General features: G+C 41.4%; 2 protein-coding genes across 2 annotated transcripts; one reads left to right on the plus strand and one right to left on the minus strand.

Annotated features, from left to right (window-relative positions):
- Nucleotides 1-896: 896 nt before the first annotated feature.
- LOC306926189 (microfibril-associated glycoprotein 4-like) lies at nucleotides 897-4,891 on the minus strand (the record flags this gene model as incomplete). Its single annotated transcript, XM_079505452.1, has 5 exons — nucleotides 897-1,186; nucleotides 1,782-1,949; nucleotides 2,770-2,866; nucleotides 4,330-4,530; nucleotides 4,886-4,891. The coding sequence occupies 5 exons, from the start codon at nucleotides 4,889-4,891 to the stop codon at nucleotides 897-899; spliced, it is 762 nt and encodes a 253-aa protein (XP_079361578.1).
- A 5,695-nt stretch (nucleotides 4,892-10,586) lies between these two features.
- Nucleotides 10,587-18,068, plus strand: mpl (MPL proto-oncogene, thrombopoietin receptor; the record flags this gene model as incomplete). The annotated part of the gene is made up of 12 exons (XM_079505453.1): nucleotides 10,587-10,678; nucleotides 11,393-11,513; nucleotides 12,413-12,582; nucleotides 12,718-12,896; nucleotides 13,067-13,220; nucleotides 13,879-13,990; nucleotides 14,616-14,782; nucleotides 15,872-16,014; nucleotides 16,103-16,262; nucleotides 16,728-16,809; nucleotides 17,070-17,157; nucleotides 17,598-18,068. The coding sequence occupies exons 1-12, from the start codon at nucleotides 10,636-10,638 to the stop codon at nucleotides 18,066-18,068; spliced, it is 1,890 nt and encodes a 629-aa protein (XP_079361579.1). The 5' UTR covers nucleotides 10,587-10,635.
- Between the last annotated feature and the right edge of the window lie 3,876 nt (nucleotides 18,069-21,944).

The raw sequence follows: 21,944 nt of genomic DNA on the forward strand, positions 1-21,944 counted from the left end.
AAACATGTTTTTGATCAAATCAACCTGTTGGTGGCGCTATAACAGGCCACCAAAGGGTGGGATATATTCCTCAGCCTAGTAAGAAAATTTGTGAAAGATTTCACGTAAATTGCATGCTGCGCCAATTAGGATGGAATATGAAATATCGGACAGATCCGACTTGAGCACATGACCATAGAGATACTGTGTAACGATTTGTGAGATTTTTGGACAGAATCTGGAGGAGTAATATCAAAAAATTTGTTTTACACACACACACACACACACACGGACACACACACACGGACGGAGTGCAAAACATACTCTCTCCCCATGCTTTCGGCCTGGTGGAGACAATAATTAATAATCTTTATAAATGTAATGTTAAAAATGTTGAGCCAGCTTTAACAAGTTGAAATTAGCTAAGCTTCCGGTTCACAGCAGATGCCTCCATGGGGTTGGGTCCACATTTTACAATTTAAAAAAGCTAATCTATAACTTGGATTGAGAACATAATTTGTTGTGATTATGTAATAAATTCTTACTGTAATGGTCGGTCATGGACTCAGAACATGCAGGTAAGAACTCACAAGCACAAAACAGAGACAATCAAGCAACGTTTCAAAGATCACAAAGTTTAATCCAGTATAAAGACAAGGATCAGAACCAGATCAAACAGTGACACAGCACTATAGTGCAAATAAATGGCCTGGTACTGTGCCTACTGTACTGAGGGAATGAGGTGATAACGTAGAATGTGGTAGGCGCCTACAGTAGTATTAGTGTAGCCAGCTCCTGGCTGGCGCGCGTGGATGCGTACACTAATGGCTAATGTTGTCATCTCATTACTCATAGGGTGGAGTGGGGTGGGGTGGGGTTCTGGCCTGGGCCTGCACTGGACTGCCCTTACAATGAAACTAGCCATCAATAGTTTCATCCTGCTCTTCTCTTGGGGCCAGCGCTCTGATCTTCATGTTAATAGACTTGAGGGAATAGTAGTAACCTTTAAATGTATACCAGTTAATACCCTGAGCAAAATGTCTGCTCTCAGCTCCCCACAGGTACAGTCCATTGGGATTTGAGCTATGACAACTGCCGTACCAGAACGCTCCCAAATATTCTCTAGCACAGTGTTCACTAGAGGTATCCTGGTCTCGGTCAAGAGTGGAGAATCTGCGTCCATTGCTGTAATCGCTCAGTGAGTCTCCTGGGGGGAAAGAGTTCAAAAGGGAAGATACAGTGAGTGATGATGACCATAATCATCATCACCATCATCATCACCATGAAGCCCGTTTGTAGAGGTTTGGGTTGTGTTGGGGTAGCCTACTGTATAGTAACTCGAAATATTGGCAAGATATCTTCAATAGTTAATTAGAATATGTCACATTAATTGCATGGTATAACAGTCTCAAGGGCACTCTTTTAGCACACAAATGAACACAAAGTGGATCAATTTAACACTACAAAACCTGATATTTTAATTGTCTTTATGTGTAGATTTGTTGATTTCAATCATGATTATTAATCGCAAATTATGTTGATGATTTAAGCTCATTCTGCTAAAGGAAGGCAAAACAGGAGGTTTATGGATGGAGATGACAGGAGTGACCAAGAAAGACACAGAAAACAGATCATTGTTTTCCTTTTTTTCGTTTTTTAAGACTGGGTTCTCAGATTGGGTAACTAGTACTACACAACCCAAACCTCTATTCCAAAGTAGCATGTTGCTTTAACTCTTCTGTTGTGTTTGATAGTTTTATATGAGGATGGATTTTTCTGGCTTTGAATCTAATCAAACTCACCTGCTCCTCCATCTCTGAATCCAGCAATGTTCAGCTTGTATCCATTGGCCTCTGAGTCGATGTAAAAGGAGGTATAGAGAGCAAACGCCCTGTTTCCACTGAAGTCCTCCATGTCCACTCTAATCTCGTATCTCCTCCGTACGGTCAGGAAGAACATGTTGTCCAGCCCTGCAGTGTAAACACACACAGGACAAGGACATGTTGCAATGACAGTTAGGTACTGTATATAAGAGTCATGAAAACAGGACAATATTATACAGTACCAATGATAAATAAACTAAAGCTATCACAAATCTAAAGTCTATCGACTAGCCTATTTAAAGGTGTTGTAAGTCAGTGGTTCCCAAAGTGGGGTCCGGGGACCCCCGGCGTCCTTGAGGGAGTTCCAGGGGGTTCCCAGCTAAATGATAGTTAGGAACCAAATGGATCCTTATGTGTCTGTAACTCTGAGAGTGTACAAATGGAACCAAATGGACTCTAACAGGTCCATTTGACGGACCCTAACGGGTCCTAACAGGTCCATTTGATTCCATTTGTACTCTCAGAGTAAAAATTAACTTTGATTTTGCAATATAATTTGGGGTCCCAGAGATAGAAATGCTATTAAATGGGGGTCTGTACACGAATGCATGTCAAACTGGGGGTCCTTGAAATTAAACGGGTTGAGAATCACTGCTACAGCCGTAAAAAATGTTCTCTTTTGGAGGTCCCTGGCATATCTTCAAATAAGGGAAAGAGATGGGGGGACTCCTGTTACTGAACAATAGAGGTATTTAACACAAATGTTAACACAAACATGCACCCACCTGAGCCCGCCACGAGCACGCGCACGCACACACACACACACACACACACACACACACACACACACACACACACACACACACACACACACACACACACACACTTAATGTCAAGTAGCCTATAGCTTATGGTTATACAGCACTACTCCTGTTATTGCACATGTTTACTGCCTCAACATACTCACCTAGCCAGTATTCTCCATCAGCGTCACCAAAACCTGTCTTGTACTGGTCCCAGGGTCTGTAGAAGTTCACGGTGCCATCCATCCGTCTTTGAAAGACCTTTAGTAGTAGCAGGGAAGAGAAAGAAAGAGGGAAATATGATTGAATGAGAATGGTTCTGCAAGTCTAATATTATTGACTGAAAGCTGCACTATTCCCACTACTTTCCTCTTCTACCCCAGATTTGAAAATGGTTTCCTGCTGTTTTTTTACCATAGAGCAGCCTTCCTGCTCGCTCAGGGGATAATTGAATCTTGACCTTCGGGGCAAAATCTGTGTCAGATCCTTGTGTCTATAGGTGAGACATGACCTTTGACATGATACAACCACCCCAATTGTATATGTTTGTATTAACATACTCTACCATACAGATTGTACACAATTCAATCGTATTCATCATTCAAACTAGAAAAAGTGCCCTTCTGGGCACAGGTCTCCACCAGGAGGATAGGACTGTGTGAGATGTTTGGCAAAATGTTTAGGAGTAATATAAACATGTTTGCCTTTGATGGCAATTGGATGATTTGAGGCATTTTGTTCCAAAAATGTGTTTTGCAAAAATCAACCTGTTGGTGGCGCTATAACAGGTAAATGTGAAAAGGGTGGGATATATTCCTCAGCCTAGTAAGAAAATGTGTGAAAGATTTCATGTAAATTGCATGCTGCGTTCATGATTTGAGGCTTTTGTTAAAAACGGGGCAATCTTGCAAACTGTGAAAGCCAATTATAGCCAATTAGGATGGAATATGAAATATCGGACAGATCCGACTTGAGCACATGACCATAGAGATACTGTGTAACGATTTTTGGACAGAATCTGGAGGAGTAATATAAAAAAATGTGTTTTACAAAGGTCGGCCTCCTGGTGGCGCTATAAAAGGCAGATGCGGAAAATGCAGGTCAAAGGTTTGTCCTTGGCCTCTAGGGAGTGTGCATGCAACGTTTCACGCAGATCGTGCAGTTTTAGGTAAAACATTTGAAAAGCTGCCTCATGGTGGCGCTATAACAGGCCGTTCTGGAAAATGCGGGGCAGAGGTTCATCGTTGGCATCCAGGGAGTGTGTGTGCAAAGTTTGGCATTGACCGGGTTTAACGGTGCCGGAGATTAGCTGGTAACGGACGGACGGAAGGACGGACGGACGGACGGACGGACACACAAACACACGGACGGAGTGCAAAACATACTCTCTCCCCATGCCTTCGGCCTGGTGGAGACAAAAAGGTTGCATAGTGCTGCTTTAATGATTTTGAGCTTATTAACAATAGGATCAAGAGTAAGACATTGGGTAGTCTGAAGTGTCAGTTAAACTGCTTAAAGGCCATATCAGTACATTTAAACCTGAGACCTTCCTGACACCAAAACTAAATCTCCCTTTCCCTCCCCTCTCCCTTTTCAGGAACAGAGAAAGCTAGTTGACCTGGTGCCACCCATGGATATGATATTTAATCAGTACACGCTTTTGGTATCCAGCTAAACATTGTAAGAACAGTAGGATGAAATGAAATAAAGATATACATTCTTACCGTCCACTTCCCTCCATCGGTGTCCATGTCACAGTAGACCTGTACAGGAGTGTCAAAGTCAACAGGGTAGATGGTGTAGACCCCGCTGGGAGCACGGTGGTTGAGGAGCATGTCCACGTCATCACAGTCCCTCTGGGTCAGCACGGCCACTGGGCCCAGTACGCTGAGTACGCACCCCACCAACACTGCTTCATATAACGCCTGGAGGATGAGAGATTGGACACAAATTGGGGGAGAAAACATGATGTAATTGCTGGTCTGTTGACAATGTCCACAATCACCAATAGTAACAACAATGACTTTAAGAAAGCTACATTATAATGATACAATTAAGCATAATGCCTATAGTGCTAGACAAAAATAGTTCATCATTTTGAACTTACAGTAATTGAAATGAACACGCCTCGCATACTCTAGCCTACAGTAGGTACGTAACATAGTCATAGAATTCTGTCATACTAGTTTGCTTAAGTATCAAAATGTGTTGTCAAACCATACACATACAGTACATATCCCTCTTCCCTCAAAAAGGCATCAAGATATAGCTCTTTCTTACCATCATCCTGGTTCAGAGAGGAGGCCAGAAAGGTGGTTGTGACTCCTTCGGTGATCGAGGGCCCTTTATATTAAGTGGAGGTTACGACACACGTCATCCGAAAACCCTCGATTTCATCACATTTACTGGAACCTGGAGGGAACAACTGAGCGTGTAAATGCTGGGAAGCTGCCTCGTGGGAACCTTGCACCTGTGCATCAGGAGTTGGACTCAGGCTCTGAGCCAAGATGGCTTCTCTTCGCACAACTGCACCCCTCGAAGAAAATAAATGTATTTTCTAATAAAAAAAAGTTACTGTATTGTCATAGAGCTATACAATAATGTGGTTACAGAAGAAGTGTATTCTCCTCTCCATGCATTGCCACCTTTTGTTCCTTCAGGTTTGAATGTTTTTTTCCAGTATCTGCTTAAGCTTAATAAAAAAGGTTGCTATTAGATAGCCTTGAGTGATTGTCGGAGCTCTCTCTTTGCTGTGTGACGGCCTCTGTGCAGTCACAACAACTTCTTTGTCCATATTTCTGTTTCTGTTGCCTCATATGGAACTTCCTTTTAATTACTTTCTTGCTCGCCACAGATTTGTCCTGGGCATTGTTTTTTTTATGATTTATGAATGGTTTATGAATGGTTTATTTCGATCTTATGCCATTGGAACATTACAAGAATGTGGCCGTTCACCCTGCCACTGAGACTGAAGTTAACAAACAGGGTTTGAATTAGCAGAGAATGAGATTTGTTTGACATTATCTATTGTGTATTTGTTGATTGATAATTGATTGTTGACTTCATTGAAGGGAGCAACTACTGTGGGGTATGGGGAACATGCCAACAGTGGGAGGGTTTGTTTAGAGAACTCTTTAATCATATTATGTGGATAATGTATAGTATTATGTGACACTAAAATGTATGTTATGAATTGTGATGTCTCGGACATTAAATGGTAAATGGTGCATTTATATAGCGCCTTTATCCAAGACGCTTTACATAGATTGTGCATTACATTCACCCATTCACACACACATTCATTCATACACCGATGGCGGCGGAAGCCATGCAAGATACCAACCAGCACATCGGGAGCAATTTGGGGTTCAGTGTATTGCCCAAGGACACTTCGACATGTAGACAGGAGGAGCCGGGATTCGAACCGCCGACCCATGGATCATTGGACGACCTGCTCTACCTCCTGAGCCACAGCCGCCCTGGGAATGCACATTGGGAATGCACTGGTATGATTGTGGAATCAATCCAGGGTTGGTTTGGTCCATGGGAGGGGCCTAGCCTAAAGGAGCACCTGCCACTGCCCGGGCAATCAATGTAGGATTGCACAGGGTGCAGAGCAGACCTAGATAGATAGGTAGGTAGGTAGGTAGGTAGGTAGGTAGGTAGATAGATAGATAGATAGATAGATAGATAGATAGATAGATAGATAGATAGATAGATAGATAGATAGATAGATAGATAGATAGATAGATAGATAGATAGATAGATAGATAGATAGATAGATAGATAGATAGATTTCACAGGGTGCAGAGCAGACCTAGATAGAGCCAACCTGGCCAGTGGGCTGTATATACTTCTTTTTGTATGCTGTTTGTTGGAACGACCCTTTCATGTGAACCCTGCAAGGTGAATAAAAACGTATTGGATTGTGCATCAAAAGACTTGTTTTTTCTGTACTTTTCACTATTTTTGAGCTGGTTCAGTGCCATTTTTGGGCCCACACTACCTTCACACTAGGACAAAGTGTGACATCATGTATTAAACTCATTTGATATATCTTCATATATCATATATCTTTGCTGACAGTACAGTACAGTACAGTACATGGAGCTCCTGTGTGAGTGAGATGAACAGGATTGTATTCTCTGTGATTGTAATGGCACAATGTCTGGTCTGTATTGTTCAGCCTCTAGTGACCTTCGTCAGGTATCATACCTGACGAAGGCCACTAGAGGCAGAAACGTGTGTGTGTTTTGTTTTGTGTGTGGGGAGCTTTCAAAACGGTGTGCAGAACTTATTCTTTCTTTTGCAGTCTGTTCTTTTTGTTCGAGCACCCGTTGAATCAGCCTGGGTGGGATGTGCGTGCACCTCCTGACCACAATGTCTGGTCTGACCATGAAGGCATTCTCAAGAATCTCTCCTTCATCCATTCTCCCTCTCTCTAGCTTGCCTCCACACTGAAATGAAAGTTGCGTGTAAAGGACTCTATGAAGAAAAAGGCTAACAGAATAAAATGGTGAAACACACTCCCCTCTCTGATAAAATACAATATTTTCCTTGTAGTATACATTCAGTTTGTGCTGCATTTCAACCATGTTAGTTTTACTCAGTATAAATACCATCGTCAGCTTCATCTCTACCCTGTCAGCAGTGGCAAAGTGCAAAGAGCGCAGTAGTGTCCTTGAGCAAGGCACTGAACCCCTCACTGTTGTTCCTGATGAGCAGGTTGGTGCCTTGCATGGTTTCTTCTGCCGATTAGATGGTGGATGAATGTGTGTGTGGATGGGTGTCTTGGGTGAATGTGTGTTGCTACATCGAAACTATCCATCAATAGTTTCATTAGGATCGTCTCTTGGGGCCAGAGCTCTGAACTTCATGTTAATAGACTTGAGGGAATAGTAGTAACCTTTAAATGAATACCAGGTAACACCAGTAGCATAATGTCTGCTCTCATCACCCCACAGGTACAGTCCGTTGGGATTTGTACTATGACACCTGGTGTACCAGAACGCTCCCATAAATTCTCTAGCACAGTTTCCTTCCCAGGTATCATGCTCTCGGTCTAGAGTGGAGAATCTCACACCGCTGTGACCGCTCAGTGAGTCTCCTGTAATGGAAAGAGTTGAAAAGGGGAAGATAAGTGCAAGACAACAATGACCACCACATCATCATCATCATCATCATTTTAACCCATTTAGACCTGAGGACACTTTTCTGAAAAACCTATTTTTCTACATCAGTGGTTCTCAAACATTTTCATGTCAAGAACCCCAAAAAATATATGTAGGCTAATTGGCCGCCGACCCCCATCTGAAAATATGTTTTCCAGGCACCCCCCTGAAGCAAAGATTTGAGTTTAAAACGCTCGCTCTGAAAGAATTATATTCAAAGATGTGTGCCACATTTTCACGATTTTTTAAAAATAGCAGACCTACAAGCTTGAGTGCCGCGCTACGAGCTTGTAGATCTGCTATTTTTCAATAGATAAAGCATAACATAATGCTTAAAACGCCAACAGGGGTTCCCGCCCAGAATGGGTTAAACAAAGGTTTATACTCCCAAACAAATTCTTATTATTCTCCATACAGCAGTTTTATTACACCACTCCGTTTTTAGAATGACAGACACTGCGTGTGTCTGTTGGGTGGTTGATGAATGACAGACACTGCGTGTGTCTGTTGGGTGGTTGCGGCTGGACTATGGAATAATGTCTTCTGAAAGATTATGGTTTGCATATTAGACAGGAGATCACAGAAGGAGAGATAATTATGTTGTCCCGTCCAAAAGACACAATCGTTAACTAGAAAAAGTGCCCCTCGGGGCACAGGTCTCCACCAGGGCAGGTCAGGTTGTGGCCTCCTGGTGGCGCTATAATAGGCCAATGTGAAAAGGGTGCCATTTCTTCATACGCCTTTGATGGCAATTGGATGATTTGAGGCATTTTGTTCCAAAAATGTGTTTTGCAAAAATCAACCTGTTGGTGGCGCTATAACAGGCCAATGTGAAAAGGGTGGGATATATTCCTCAGCCTAGTAAGAAAATGTGTGAAAGATTTCACGTAAATTGCACGCTGCGTTCATGATTTGAGGCTTTTGTTCAAAACGGGGCAATCTTGCAAACTGTGAAAGCCAATTATAGCCAATTAGGATGGAATATGAAATATCGGACAGATCCGACTTGCGCACATGACCATAGAGATACTGTGTAACGATTTGTGAGATTTTTGGACAGAATCTGGAGGAGTAATATAAAAAAATGTGTTTTACAAAAGTCGGCCTCCTGGTGGCGCTATAAAAGGCAGATGCGGAAAATGCAGGTCAAAGGTTTGTCCTTGGCCTCTAGGGAGTGTGCATGCAACGTTTCACGCAGATCGGTGCAGTTTTAGGTAAAACATGTGAAAAGCTGCCTCATGGTGGCGCTATAACAGGCCGTTCTGGAAAATGTGGGGCAGAGGTTCATCGTTGGCATCCAGGGAGTGTGTGTGCAAAGTTTTGCATCGACCGGATTAACGGTGCCGGAGATTAGCTGGTAACAGACGGACGGAAGGACGGACACACACACACACGGACACACACACACACACGGACGGAGTGCAAAACATACTCTCTCCCCATGCCTTCGGCCTGGTGGAGACAATGAACACAAGGATTATACTTGTCATGAAACAAAATTACTGTAGGTCCACCACATACAATCCAGTAGAATGAATGGTTATCAAAGCAAAATTACCAGTTGGTAGTGGAGAAAATGTATGTAAATTGAGTACTATAAATTCTATTTGGGATGCAGACACTAGGGGGTGACACCCCCTGTGAGCCCAAACGACACCCCTGTGTGTGCGCACGTGCGCTCAAAACATTACTTCCAGCACAGCAAGTGTACATTTGATGCCGGAGATGGACAAATCAAATTATGTGATGGTTTACTAGTATGTGTTTTTCTTAAATACAGTACATAACAGAAAACGATTATTTTGAATGAATCGTTTTAATATTTCTTCATACCGCCTGAGTTGTTATTGATGTTGGAAGTGAGTTGTTTTTGTCAGACAAAGTGTGGAAATGACAGAACTAAACCACAGCCGGGGGCAACAGGGGGCCGCCGGGGGGCCTGTGGAGTCCAGGAACACCAGCTTCACTCCTGCTGCTCTGGGCTGATCTGACAGAGGGTTTCCTCCTGAAACCAACCACCAGCACACCCCTGTCTGTCAAACAGGGTCTTGCTGGGGCAGTTTCCTGGCAGGCAGCCCTCACACGCACACAGTCACAGGCTGTATATAGACATACACATACTATGTTTGCACAATAATATTGTGCAGAAAGAGATACTTTACTGATACTATATTATAGTATCAGTAGAGTATCTCTTTCTCATGTATGCAGACATACATTACTGTATAGGCATTAGCTTGCAAACATTCACACACCCACTTTAAAGGCCTATTCATACTAGTTTTAGGTGATGAGGTGACCACCGCGTTTCGGTGGTCACCTCTAATCTCCAGTTGGTCCATTTTGATTGATTATCTGGACTGGCACTTTTGGACACAGACGGTGTCTAGTTATTCAGATGCTATTGTATGCTATTGTAATATGAAATTTATATATCAATATCAAATATATGTATCAATATACAGCTGTACTGTATATTGATCCAGCTTTTGTGAGTTCTCTTTTGTGTGGTAGGGCAAAATTGCCCTACTACCACCACCACCTACTACCACCACCACCACCATTGCTCTCATTCTGTTTATGTCTCAATCCACACAAAACACACTTCCTGTGCAAGCACAACATATCAGATATGTCCAACCCCTCATCGCTACCCACGTCCTTCTTTGCCAGCTCACAGATCAACCAACTCACACATCAGAATCAATTTGCTTAGAAAACATTCACGCTTTTCTCGAGGTTCAAGTACTGCAATGGGCTAGGATACATTCACCTGTACTGTCCCGAGCCATGGATTTACCCCCCAGTTGCCTGGTTGTCCTTCTCAGCCTGTGGATACCTGTGGGCTGTACGTCTGGGATGCATCCAGAGGAGGGAGCCGTCCCTCACCTGTCCAGGCAAGGTAAGACATTGTGGTGTTAAATTGTAAACAAAATGATTAATGATTAATTTTGTTTACACTCAGATTGGACCAAATTCATTGTCAGAATAAGAATAACAATGACCATCAGGTATTAGTAGGATGTTAAATCAGTTACGTAATAACTGTGTTGACAAAAAGATGAAAAGGTGTTTAGAGTCATTTTGAGAATAAAATTGCAAACAGTACAGAAAGTAGCCTACAATTATGAAAGTAATGCTACAAGGATAACACAAAAAGCCCTGAGGGTTTGTTTTCTGTGGTCCTACAGTGTTTTATTTGATGGACTACAGATTATAATAATAGTACACAGAGTATAAATTATGCTTGTTCTTTTGAAATAGCCCACAGAGGTACCTTGAGAACAGGATCAATTATTTTGCTACCATGATTGATTATATTTATTACCTACGATAAGGATTATTTTATTATTAAGGAATATTTTAATCACAGAATAAACACAGAAAAGGCATTCATGATCACAGAAATCTTGTGTTCACCTGTAATGCGGTGAACACAAGATTTATGTGATCATGAATGCCTTTTCTGTGTTTATTCTGTGATTAACATATTAGCAATTTGATAAGCAATAACATTGCATAATTTGGTTGAATAGACTTGACAAATTGACAAATGTACCCTTATTTCTCTAATACCTACTCTGTATGTGTCATTTCTTTGTGACCTTCTGAGCAGATGTTTTGCTCTTGGAAGGCGACAAAATTCCTAAATGTTTTACCAGGACAGAAGATGATTTCACCTGCTTCTTTGAGACACCAGATAAAAAGTCATATGAGTTCTACTACATGATTGATGAGTATGTAATTCATTCTTTTTCAATACAGTTTAGTTGCATGGCCATAAAACATTCTGTTTGTATTTGTATAAGAGAACATAATGACTACATGAAAAGCATTCATACATGTATGTAGAGTCGATGATCACATGGGGAGTTGAATTTGCCAGAGATGATCTACTATACGTGTGCAAAATGCCTTTGACTCATTGTTTTCTTACTTTACTTACTTTACTTTAGAAAGGAAGTAGAGTGAAATATTATCATGTAGCATTTTGTTTAAGTTTCAGTATGCTCACTGTAAAGATTGTAAAGACTTTGGCTTTCCAGTAAACCATGGAATACTGTGAATCATTTTGACCCACCACAAATACACCCCGACATACTGTATAATATAATGTATGTATATATTTATACACTACACACATATATACTGTACACTTGGTGGCTATTTTATGGATAGGTTTCAATTATAATCAGAACTACCCCATGTTCTGATTATCACATCCCCCAAGGGCATGTGATAAAAAAAACAACACACACACACACACACACACACACACACACACACACACACACACACACACACACACACACACACACACACACACACACACACACACATATAATATATAAGTGGAAATAGTGTTGCGACAAATTGTGAGCTTGTAGATCTGCTATTTTTGCTATCAAGTTCTGGATTCCCAAAACATACTACGTAGGGTTATAGTATCACCACCTCCTGAACAGGGCCCAAATTGTTTGTGAACCCGAGCTTTAGCACATAAAACAAATCCAGAACCTGTGAAATGTGCTTTGTGGCACGACACAAAGTTTGATTAGGTAAAGTTCTTAGTAGTCAAGAAGAGCCATTTGTGTCTGTGTTGCTCATGTCAGCATTGTGTGACGTCCCTGTCCAGAGAGAAGAGGTGTAATCTGAGCATCCAGAGGACAGAGGAGGGGACATTCCTTCATGTCTGCTCATTCCCTCCTTCTGACATCTACCTGTTTGTCTTCATACACCTAACTGTAGTGGAGACCAGCAGCAACACCACCTTGTACACACGCACCGTCAGTGTGGAGGACCATGGTACGCATACACACGCATACACACACATAAACCACAGTCCAGGCCAGGGTGGTGTGAATGATAGAAAAGCAAATGGTCTTGCTCAGTGGGTTATGTAATTAATTTACCCTCTTTCCAATGCTTGCATCTCCTTAGTTCTTCTGGATCCACCTGTGAACGTGTCTCTACGCCACACAGACCAACCAAGGCAGCTGCAGATGGAATGGCACATGGCCAAGGCGTGGGAAAACAAAGTACACTATGGGATACGATACTCATCCAAGAGCCTGGGAGAGAAAACTGAAGAGCGTATTAAAGTTGATAAACACAAGTTTGTAAGTTGTTTTTATACTCGCAAACAGTATAGGCCTACTGTTGCTTATCTATATGGAGAGGGGAGAATTGGTTGTATTGGTCTACAGATCAGAGGATTAGGTTTCATTGATCTGTAGTACTATATGAGTTAAACTAAATCAATAAGAATTAATTGTGTTTGCAATTGTAGAGAGATGAGAGGAAGCGGGTCTACACACTGGCATCCCTGGAGCCAGGAGAGCTGCTTCATGTCCAAATGAGAGTCAAACATGGCTATGGAGACAACACAGGACACTGGAGCCACTGGTCACAGCCTGCTTATGCAATGGTACCCCAATGTGCAGGTGTGTAGGGCAGGCCTATGTGTGAAAGAAAGAAAGGGAAGAGTGTTACGACCTTATATGGAGTATAGAGGTTAACAAAAAAAAAAGATGTACATTTCTTATAACCAACGTTGAGGTTACAGAAACTGAAATATAACTGAAAGTATAAATGGGGAAAGCCTATGACCTATAACTTCGGGGTGGCCAATTAAGGCCAAAACAAAACTACTCCAATACCTGAAAAAGAATCAAATTACACTACAGCAAGCAAAACAAAAATGACACTCCCTAACTAAACATGCTCTAAAAGGGTCTAAAAGAAAATGGCAGCACACCCCCACCAAGCTTCCCTACTGAATTGATACACTCAAGAAATGGTTTGAAATACTATAGTTAAGTTTAATTACTAGCAACCTAGATTATAATTTGTCTGTACTTTAAACACTCAGACTCAGTAACAAAGTCACCTTTTAAGCACTCAGCAGCATAAGGCATGGCACACGGCCTACAGACAGTAACACTAGCTACAAACAAAAAGGGTCAGCATTGGAGGTGACAGATGGCAAACAGGCTGACGAGGAGCTTCTCCCGAAAACACTCAGAGGGTTAAGGCACAAAAATAAGGCCACATAGAGGAAGAGGCAAAGACAGATAAAAACATGTGACAATCCTTTTTCAGATGATATTTCGTTGATGTGCTACACCGTTGACCTGGAAAATATCACCTGCCAGTGGAATGAGAACACATATAGGAAGTCAACCTACAATCTCTTCTATAAGATAGGTCTAAGGTACTGTATAATATGGTAAATGATTTTCACTGCAAAGTGTACAGTGTCAACTTAATCCTGAGTGTAAAAACATTGACACATTAGGATCCATTTTTACACTTTGAGTTAATTTAAAGAATGTGTAAATGATTACACTATAGACTATTAACTGTTAAGTTAAATATACCGATGGCAATCATTGCTGTAGCGGGAGTGTCCCCATTTCTCCAGCTCTCTAGTAAACACAATTTCAGGTTGGGTAATTGTATCCAATGTGGAGAGAGAATTTATACAGGATACAGGATGAACTAGGAAATTATGTAAATTATGAAGTGATGAAAAAACATTTGCATTTTCTTTGTGGGGTTCTCGCTCCTGATTGGATAAAATTGCTATCTCAAACTGGTTACTGATCAGACAACATATCATATCATAATAGTGTTGTTCAGTTCAAAACTTCAAAATATCACTTACACGCTCTTTAACACTCAGTATTATTTTTTTTGCAGTGTATTATTTTCTTAATGAGTATTAATTCCCTCTTTAAGACTATGATATACATTGCGGTGCCATGTTCCTTTTCTTTTGTCTCCATCTTCCTGATCACTACGTTGAATCCTGTCCAAATTCAATGTACTTCACACAGTGATACATGTGGCTGGAGAGAATGCTTGATAAATGACAACTCTAGTGCTGTCTGCCGTTTCCATGGAGACCAGTCCGGGGACATTTGGGTCAAGCTCAGCGGTGGGCCGGGTCCAGATCCCCTCGACAGAACCTTCTACTCACAACCCTTCACTCTCAACAGCAGCAGTGAGAAAACGACTCTCTCTCTCTCTCTCTCTCTCTCTCACACACACACACACACACACACACACACACACACACACACACACACACACACACACACACACACACACACACACACACACACACACACACACACACACACACACACACACACACACACACACACACACACACACACACAAACATTCATTCAAGTTTTGTTTATTCTCAAAATTACACTGAGTAATCAAACTCATTTTCAGTGTCGTCTGAAAGGGGTCTGTATGCTCACCAAAGTGACTCAAAGGGTACCAATGTGGTCAGTTTCAATGTCGTTTGCAGGTCATTCCATGTATTAGGGCCACAGAAGCCAAAAGCATCAAGTTCAGAGCTAACTTTTGGTACCTTGAATTTGGGGAAACCACTTGACCGGGTGTGGTAGGGCTCAGAGTCCCACTTCAGAAAAGATGAGATGTATTTAGGACAATCTCCAAGCATGGCTTTATACAAGAACAGGTGCCAATGCAGTTCTCGTCTCTCTGTCAGGGAGGACCATCCAACCTTGTTATATAGGATACAATGCTGAGTACCATAGCTATCACCTGTAATAAATCGAATCGATGAGTGATGAACAGAGTCTAGGGATTTAAGAGTGGATGCTGCTGCATGTCTATAGATTATAATCCAAGACAGACAGGAACACTGCCTCAACTACCCTCTTTCTGCTAATGACAGGAAAGCTGGCCTTATTTCTATACAAAAAGCCAATTTTCTGTCGCAAATTTACGAGCAAGGATCTCTACATGGTGTTAGTAAGTAAGTCTCTCATCAATCCAAATACTAAGATATTTATACTCTGTGACTCTTTCGATGTCAGCTCCATTCATAGAAGATATGCGAATGTCATTATATAATGTCACACACACACACACACACACACACACACACACACACACACACACACACACACACACACACACACACACACACACACACACACACACACACACACACACACACACACACCCTGATCCAGAAAAGATTTATACTATTTAAATTGTGTCAATGTACATATAGATAGACAATCTGTATCCACCTCTGTATGCACCTCAGTAAAAACAACAGCGCCAGGGTACTTGAAGGACATACTGGAGAGCAGAAAGTTGTGCTTGGCATGGGAAGCCCCTCTTCTTGTCCTGTCGGCTCACCTGCAGTACCAGATTCGCTACCAGCCTGGAGGGGATGGGACATGGATGGTAAGGTGCTCATTCACATCCTCCTCAGCAATGACATTTGAATCCTTAAAGAACAACGTGCCATGCTGACCTTTACCTCTGTCTTCAGATGGTCTCCCTGAAGGGTCCAGAGACCCAGACATGCCTGGAGGTGCCAACGGGAAGTCATTACATTATCCAGGTCAGATCTAAGCCCAACGGGTCCTTCTACTCAGGACATTGGAGTAACTGGTCCCATGCAATCACTGGAGATATTCCCAGTGACATAGGTAGGCATAATGTACCGTACAACCCGTACTAACCCGTACAATGCTTTATTCAAATATCAGGATATTAGGTCCTGTACTGTACTGCATACTTCTGCTTAAGAGAGACAGTTATTACTAATATATTCTATATTGTTTTGTTATGCACATAAACTAGTTGTAAATGGGCATGCATAAGCGCTGGTAACAGCCATTATATTAAAGAAAACAACATATTTGGGTATGTTCTTTACTTCACTGAGTGAATATCTGCATCATGAGGCAAAGCCTATTACATCATCATGTTATTCATTATCACAGTAAGAACATTCCAGTGTAAACAATCTGATTAAACATATGGACAACAAATCTGAATAATGTGCTTTAGTATTAATTTCATAATATATTTGGTAATGGGAAACCATTCCATACAAAAAAATATTTTGTTAGTCTTGAGAGATTAATGGAAATGATAAATGATTCGTCCAGATTCCTACCTCATCCTGTGCATTCCACTCATGATGATGGTTGTGGCTGTTGTCTTCATCTCCTTGTTCCCCAGATACCTCAGGTACAGTAGGACATGTGACAGTACATTCAATATCTTGTTTGGAGAATGTCCTATTGAAGCTTGATTTATACTTTACCATACCATGGTGTCGTGTCACACACAGAAAAGTGATTAATTTATGTTATTCTGACTTGGTTACCATCATACTAATGTACGTATTGTATAGAGTATAAATTAGCCTTTACATTCAAACAACTTGCTTGAGAAGTTTTTATTTTATTTTATTTTGCATTTCTTACATCCATTTCTTGTTTCCTCAGTAAAGTCAAGCTGTATCTGTGGCCACCTGTCCCCAACCTTGACAAAGTCCTACAAGGCTTCCTGACAGACATCAACAGCCAAACATGGGTAAATCATTGAACCACGACGGACAATACTAATTATAAGGCCATACGACCAACTCTAAAGAACATTGAGTAGTGAACAGGCAACTCAACAATCAACATACATTCAGTCCTATTAAATAACCAATAAAGCACTCAATAAAGACACAGCTGGGAACCCCAGGTGGAGAGAGACTGGCTCTCAATCAAGGCGCATGGGAGAAAGTGAGTAGGCCTAGGAAGTGAGAGGCAGGACATCTGCGTGGAAAAAACGGGCTCACTGTTAGTGTTACATGAAGGGCATGACATGGGAAGGGCACACAGCGCAGAGGCCATGGTCGTGGCAGAATGGCTATTATATAATTTCTGTCTTTATAATTAAAATCATCATAAATGTCAACATTCAACGTCACAGGAATTTAGCAGCAATTTAGAAATGAACAACTTGTGTGTTGCTTTCTGCAGGATCCTCCCTCCACCGCCAAGCAATGCTTAGAAGAGACGGAAGCATCTGTGGTGGAGCTCATATCTGAAGAGGATCCCACCCTGTCAGGGGATCCCGCCCTGCTCCTGTGCCCAGGGCCTGACACCAGTGAGGCGAACCAGGTAGAGGGGAGACCTCCTCAGGTCGGACTGGAGGTCAGTTCAGACTATGTGACACTGAACACAGAGAAGACTGTCCCTAACACATACGTATATGAGCACGTTGATGACTGCAGAGGTCTGGGGCTGAGAGACAACAGGGTCTTCCCAACAATGTGCCACCATTCCTGCACGAGTATATCTTTCCACTCAGACTCCTGCACAGACATTCTCAACCAGTCCTACTTGCTCCTGGCTGAGCCTACAGATAGACTTGACTATCGGGTTGCTGCCACTAGGGGGACAGGAAACCTGTACACCAATCTGGAGGACATGACCAATAATAAGGGGTAATTGTATAATTCATTGTATGGCATACTATGTAAAATACTAGCCAATCTGCAACCTCACAAAGTGTCACGAGTCACGACACAGCACATTGTGAGCGTGTAGATCGTCCAATACATTACCTAATACAATTTGGGAAGGTTATGATTCACCAATAAATGTGTAGGCCTACTATAGCCTATTTGTATTATTCTCGCCTCAATAACTGTAACAAAAACCCATCTTTGCCTCAAGAATAAGGCCTACTGCCACACACGAAAAACAGTCTAAGTCCATACTATTGATCCATAATGTATAAATGATAGATAAGGGTTCAGGACAACAAGGCCTTTTCGTGGAGGGGTCAGAATGAAATTTGGACTTAGACTGTTTTTCGTCTGTGGTACTCATATATTTCAAAAACTGGAGAACAGGATGAGTCAGCAAAGGTATCCATGACGAGACATTAAGTAAACTGCACATGAATAGACTAAAACATGACAGCGCCCTGCATTTTTCCATAATGTTTGCGTTACTTTCTGTAAAGATGTAAAAACCTCATAAAAAACAATGCTCTTCAAGGGTTCTAGATAAAATCTACTACATTTAAAAAGAGAGAATGATAGACTTTTTCTTTCTAATACAACTTTGTGTAGGCCTACAACAGGCAAGGTGTTATTTTCCAACAGAGACACTTCAGATGATAACTAGTGTAAAACGTGTTGTAAATGGCCCGGGCCAGCCTAGCGGTCCGGGCACCTAGGCTGGTAATCCAGCCTGACCTGCGTTGCAGGTTTGAGTCCCGACGTTTGAGTCCCGACGACCTTTGCTCATGTCACCCCCAATCTCTCTCACCATTTCCTGTCACACTATAAAAGCCCCCAAAAATATCAAAAACAAAAGTGTTGTAAATATACTGTATACTGATGTTAGTACCTGTGCAATGGACCCTTTTCACAGCAGACATTCCGATGGGTGAATGCAGCTTACGGTGATTACGTTTATGGTTGTGTGCATTTATTTAGCTGTTAATGTGTATGTATGTATGTGCATTAACTACACATGAGCTGTCCATAATGGCATGCACCAACGCCTAAATGAAACACAGACCGTTATTGTAAATGTAAGTTGTTATTATATTACCTTTAGCTGTGCTTACCTGTCAAAATGTTGGACGAGAAAGGGCCATATGTGGATAATATATATACCCATATAGCAACCTAATTGATTAATGAGCTAAGATACCATACATGTTATGGGCCCAATCTGCTTATGACCTGTATATTTTGTAGTTATACTCTATACTGTAATGTTACTATCTTTCCTTTATTGTATACAAATCTATTAAAGTATTTCTGGTTGTAATATGCAGTAATATACAGTGCATGTTTTCCAGTACAATTACACGGACAGTTCATTTGGGCATGACTGTACTGAGCTATCATTGTAGAAATAGTATTGTTTCCAGGGCTAGGTAGCATACAGTAGGCCTGTCCATGACATGCCCCAACCGTTGGAATGAAAAATGAGAGGCGCCGTTCAGGAGATGTTAGTCAGGCTCAAATATGACTTTTAAAAATGTATCATAAAAAAGAAAAGAAAAAAGGTAGTTCAATTTGGATTCACAACTGCTCAATGAAATGGAACAGATAACAGCTATCTGCTTGAAAATGTGTCTTAACATTTTGGACACACGATGGCAGCACAGTTCAACTATTTCCAGGAGAACATTACCATAATACAATGGACCTCAAAGATAGTCCTGGCCAAAACTCTAATTAAGCCTCAAAGTCGACTGATGGACAAAAGACTTCTTCAGGTCAGACTGAAGAAGCCTTTTGTCCATCAGTCGACTTTGCTTTGGCTTAATCAGGGTTTTGGCCAGGACTAGACTGAGCTGTGGACATTGCTCTGTGCCCTTGTGTCTCTATGTATGTAACTGCATTTTTATTTCTGTTTTTGTTATGTCAAATGTGTGTATATGTGTTTGCATACCAGGCCGCTGGGCCGCAAGACAAATTTCAGTGCGAACTGACAATAAAGTGCTATACCATATATCATATCATATCGATATATATATATTTTTTCCTTCGCTTTATCCCAATGCAGTCGGCCTAAATTAATTAATCAGAATCAGTTATATTCTGAGGGTTGAAATACATTTAAACCAGGAACATCACCACCAAGTTTGATGTTACAAGTACCTTTATTATTATACAAAGTGGATGAAAAGCTGAGAGGATGTAGAGTCAGAGAGCTGAGTTACCAGTTGTGTATGTACATTATGACAACCAAGAGACCTGAGTCAGAAAATGGACAATCACATCAGCAACATCAAGTACAACAATAAGATGATGGAACATGATCAATGTCAATCAAAGCTATTTTGGCTGCAAACTGGTTTAAGGCTGGCTCGACAAACTAATTATGCACAGCTTTGATAGCAAACGAAAAGATTAAGACGATCAAACTAAACTGGATGAGAAAGAGAAATAAAGAAAGATGTGGTGTGTGGTGTTCCCACGTTAACACAAAATACATCTCTAAGATATAAGCTCCTGTTGAGAGCTTATAGATTGGCTATTTTCTGTGACGCATCGTACGACAGAGAATAAATTAGGAATAATTATGTGAGCTTTAGAGCTGGATGCACTGCAACTATTGTATCACCGTCCATCCAGCCAAGGACCTCCTGTAAAATATACAGCTAGTGTCACAAATTATGCTCTTTAATGGCAGACCCTCGCATCCAACTGCCAGGCCGTATGATATCATTGTCATAAATTACCCCAGAATTGTCTATGAGGTAATAGTAAGGTAGGGGAGAGGGAGAGATAGAGGCATAGAGAAAGACAGACAGAAAAAGGCAGAAAGAGAGAAAGTTTAAGAGAGTGAATGTTTACTGGCGTACAAGCCTCTCCTCCCAAAAGGAATTCTTTCCATGTTTCATCACAGCTTGCCTGCCCATATCCCAAAGTCTATAGTGGAACAGCCCATCAGGGGGGCTGGCCCTTCTTCCACTGATGTCATTTCCTCTGCTGAAACTTTTACTGACGATCACACTGATAAACTAAATGTTTTAATGTAATGACAGTCATGTCTGAGGCTTCTCTGGCTAAGTGTCATATAGCACAGAATACACAGTATACAGAGGCAGTAGCAGGTTCTAAACTGTGAGTCCCCAACAACAATCAACAAAAGTCACAAGGCAACTGGAGAAGCTCATCCGACATACTTCAAAAAATGCTATTGTTAACAATCATTATGAACACCCATTATCACGGTTAAAATTAAGTGCTTAGGTGTTTAGGATAAACAATCATTATTAATGCAATAAGTAATATGTAATGAAAGAGCACATCACAGGTGTCACGTGTCAGTAGCAATACTGTATGTTCATTAATACTGTAGTTGATTACAACAATATCTTCATTAGGTGGCATGGCACATGTGTAGTTTGGCCGGGTGCTCCAACAAACGTAACTGGACATGTTCATGGAGTTGGAGAACTTTAGCAATAAGCGGAATAGGGGAGATAGCGTGTTAGCGTGTTTCCCTGCACGCTTTATGCCCTCCCAGTTAAACTCCTTTACTGTCAAGCAATAAGGAGCGACTGGTGACTAAACATGTTGTTGTCTACACCATCCCAGAACAACAAGTAGGGGTGGGCAGTTACAATGACTATACACAGTGTACACAATGACTAAATTGGGGCAATTCTTATAAAAATATCTTATTAGCTGATCACTAAACTAAATCATAATGTTCATCATAATGTTGCTGTGAGGGAAAAGCTTGAACAAATAAAGTCAATATAGCATCATTGCCATGCATTTTTGAAAATACAATAGGGTTTAAATTATTTTCCTACGCTGAGGGCCCGGGGTGCCATTGGATACCGTA

The sequence above is a fragment of the Electrona antarctica genome, assembly GCF_951216825.1.
Source record: "Electrona antarctica genome assembly, chromosome: 7".
In the NCBI taxonomy this organism is placed as follows: domain Eukaryota; kingdom Metazoa; phylum Chordata; class Actinopteri; order Myctophiformes; family Myctophidae; genus Electrona; species Electrona antarctica.